This window comes from Drosophila pseudoobscura, chromosome X (assembly GCF_009870125.1).
Source record: "Drosophila pseudoobscura strain MV-25-SWS-2005 chromosome X, UCI_Dpse_MV25, whole genome shotgun sequence".
Classification (NCBI taxonomy): Eukaryota; Metazoa; Arthropoda; class Insecta; order Diptera; family Drosophilidae; genus Drosophila; species Drosophila pseudoobscura.
In genome coordinates this window covers 25,656,165-25,660,036 of record NC_046683.1, presented here as the reverse complement: position 1 = coordinate 25,660,036, position 3,872 = coordinate 25,656,165, and the positions used below count along the sequence as shown (strand labels likewise).

The window sequence follows — 3,872 nt, the reverse complement described above, 5'->3', positions numbered from 1 at the left end:
TCAAGAAAACAATTTCATTCTTGCCCGCTCTGTCTCTCTCTAACACACACGTTTCTTGGTCGGTTTTGCCAATTGCAAAATATAAGTTCAAGGATCTCAGAACCTATAAGAGCCAGAGCAACCAAATTTGGTATCCACACTCCTTTTAGATCTGACTATAAAACGTATATCTCAAAATTTCGCGCCCCCGCAAAAGACGAAAATCTGGGGCATCCACAAATCTCAGAGACTATTAAGGCTAGAGTAACCAAATTTGGTATCCGCACTCCTTTTAGATCTCATTATAAAACGTATATCTCAAAACGTATATCTCAAAAATTGTTGGCGATTCAAAAGCCTGGTTGCTAGAACTCATTAAAATATAATTGAAATAAATAAAATAGTATTTGTGCCCCGTCGTCAGTTTTTCAATCATAATAAAAAAGGTATACAAATTTATTTCACTTTATTTCATGTTACAACTTTCATAAGGCACCCACCATCTATTTGCAGTAAGATACATTATTTAACCTAACGCCAAAAAAATTATAGAAAACAACTACAGTCGAAGAAAGCTATGTCTTTATAGTGGACCATGAAAACTCTTTTTTATACATTCCGTAGGCCAACCAGTATAAAAGATTAAAAAGCACAAATGACATCGGAAACGCAATGCGCGCGAAGCGGTCGATTAACGAAACGCTGTTTACATAGCTTACGTTGTGACCTTGTTCAGTCTTTTCTGCAGCTGCGTCACGCTCACGCTGTTTTCGGAACTGGTCGTCACTCTTGAGGCAGAGCCATATCTGTCGCATACGCGAAATGACGGGGGGTTCCGTTTGTGTGGTTCGTTCCATGGTGGCTCCACGCGACGAGGCCTTGGGAAAGATGTATTCATTAACAGAATGTAGCAGCAGATATATAAATATGTATGTATATATGAACTTACGGTAAAGATAGGACATGTGAGGGCATTCCGTTTACGAAAAGCAGTGTCATCTAGTGCTGTTGGTAATGATTCTGCAGATTCGAATTCAAGAGTGTCATTTTCCGAACAAACGCAAATATCATTCTGTGAGTTCATTTGCTCACTGGCCTCATCGCTACCATTATCTTCTATATCCTCGTCACTAACTTTTTTGTTGGCTTCAATGCCATGTGCTATGTTAGTTTTCCTGATATTTTCCAAGTGCTCTTCCAGACGTGGTATTTCGCCACTGCCAAGTTTAGTAAAATAATGAACACCCGCGAATTCTAGCAAAGTGGCTATGCAATAGAGAAAACTCATCAGAAGGAACCAGTCTAGGGCAGTTGCATATTTGACTTTTGGCAAGTCAGTCCGTGAGTCCAAACTAATGGTTGATAGTGTTAGAACTGCTGTTACACAGAGACCGACACGGTCGCTAGTGGCCTCACGATGTATCCAAAATGATACCCAAGACAATACCACGATCAAAATGCAGGGCACATAAACCTTTAAAGTATTCATTGTTATATATATAGTATGTATAAACGTTAAAATACTAACTTGGATTAGAAAGTATCCGGTATGACGTTTGAGGTTGAATGCTACTTGTAAAACTGAAAAGTCACCCTCTCGTCGTGTTGACGTGAAATTGCGGTGCATCATGCTAATGAGATCAAATTGGTTAAGAGTCATTCCGGGGACAAATGACACGGCATCATCTTGATCTTTCCATTCGTAAACTAGCTGTTGGTTCGTATAGCCATCTGAAATATTACAATTCTGGATAGGGCATTAAATAATATAAATGGAACTGGAAAAATATACTAACAGCTACCAAATATAAGGGGACACGACTGTCTATCCATCGGAAAATTTTTCAGCTCCATGGGACATGTGGCTTTAATGGTTAATCTAAAAGAAACAGTGTAGAAACATGGACATGAGCGATTATTATACTCGCTTGAAACGTAACTTACCTCATCGAATAGAGGATTCCGCCGTCTTGACCAAGTCGAAGTAATTTGTTTGGCACAGTAATTGTGTGTATATGAGAATGTTTTCCATTATAAAAGTAAGTGTCTGGTCGCCAGATTTTGTCTAGCATCTTAATGCTCAAGGATAAACTTTTAATTGGCCCCTCAAAACTCAACCGCTTATCTCGCCAATACTGCCTAAAATAGCAATCCATTGAATATTCCATGTCCCGCTCTGACACCGGACCCATACTACGTATAAGTATATTGGTTTGCACCACCGTAGGTATCCCCTTTCCATGTGTAGGAAGTTGTGACTGTTCATAGCGTTTGAGAAGGTTTTCCAAAATGTTAGAGATATTGCGGCTTAGAATATCAGTAGACACCAAGCGCGCCATTCTATTTCGATTTGAAGATTGTGATTGATTTTTTCCGTTCTCTTGAGGTAGACTTCGATGTTTACTAAATGTTACCGTAGCTGGTGGAGTCTGTTTTACACGAAAAGACTCGTAAATTCTGCTTGCCTTTAACTCGGTCGTTATGATTGGCGTGTTTCCTAGTCCCTCAGATTTTATAATTGGAACTATAGAAAGCCCATTCGATTCTTTTAGAATCGGTATACTATGGCTGCAGTGCCATTCAAGTATACTTATGTATATTGAGAAGCTGTGAAAATATTATATTATACCAAAAAACATTTATATGTACTCAGATTCTACAGCTCAAGTTCATTCGCAAAAACCTACAACGTATACATACAAGTTCTTATCGTTTAATCTTCTATGAAAATACCTCAAGAGCTCGTCGGTTCTCTTTTACATGATCTTATTATAAAAAAAAAAACAGAGAACTAAAATAAAATAAAAACATCCTCAAAAATATTTACCTTAAACTGTATAATATATTGATAAACTCCTCCGAAATGGCTCTTCCGATTTTCGTGAAATTTTATGTGCTTATCGGTTAGGTGTGCGCATCGGGCAACATCCAGTTTTTATCCCGTTCAGGCCACTCTTCGGGTACCTATGTATGTTCTTTTTTTTTATGTCTTTGTTGCTAAACTCCTCCGAAATGGCTCTACCGTGAATTTCGTGAATTTTTTATTTGCTTATTGCGCCAATCAGAGCCAATAGCAATTAATGTAAATAGCCATCCAGTTTATTTGTGTTGTCTAAAGACGGACTAACCAAGAATATGGTACACTCTATTGCGCTGAGAGATTAATATGTATTGTTATATCTTATAATTGAATAGTAAATCTCCCATACTTATAGTAGATAATTATTATTACCGAACTAAAAAAATGTTTTCTAGTAGAAAAACAACGTTTGCCGGGTCAGCTAGTGCATGTATAAGATTCAACAAATTTTTGTTAGTAGTGCCTTATATATAAGTAAATCTTGAAGCACTGTGAAGGCACAAGCCTCCACAATAGAGACCACGACACCATCCCTTGAAGGGACCGCCCCGACGGGTGTTACCTAGTTTCATTATTATCTACTATTATCTTTATCTCATTATCCCATTATATTACTATTACTATTATTATTACAAGACAAAAATGAATCCTCAGTTCCTTAATTAAAATAAGAAATAGGCTAAGAAAACCAAAACAGGGGGGGTTTTTCTATTAGTAAGAGCACACGCAACGAAGAGAGCGGCCATACACACACGGGAGAGACACACACGACGGCCACGCACGGAAGAGAGAACGCAACGAAGAGAACGGCTATACACACCCGAAAGAGAGAGACGCAGACGACGGCCACGCAGCGAAGAGAAAACGCAACGAAGAGAACGGCTATACACAGAGGAAAGAGAGCGAAGCAACAGAGAAGCCGCCGATCGGCCTTACGCCCACGCAGCCGAGGAAAGGGCCGACGGCGAAGCAGAGAATACACCGACGCAGCCGATCACCCACGCCGCCGAGGCCGACAGCCGAAGCTGCGCAG

General features: G+C 39.4%; 1 protein-coding gene across 1 annotated transcript; it reads right to left on the bottom strand.

Annotated features, from left to right (window-relative positions):
* Positions 1-428: 428 nt before the first annotated feature.
* On the bottom strand, positions 429-1,858 carry LOC117184917 (gamma-aminobutyric acid receptor alpha-like). Its single transcript, XM_033384100.1, has 4 exons — positions 1,776-1,858; positions 1,508-1,726; positions 929-1,453; positions 429-857 (listed from the first exon to the last, which is right to left on the bottom strand). The coding sequence occupies exons 2-4, from the start codon at positions 1,637-1,639 to the stop codon at positions 555-557; spliced, it is 960 nt and encodes a 319-aa protein (XP_033239991.1). The 5' UTR covers positions 1,640-1,726; positions 1,776-1,858; the 3' UTR covers positions 429-554.
* Positions 1,859-3,872: the final 2,014 nt, after the last annotated feature.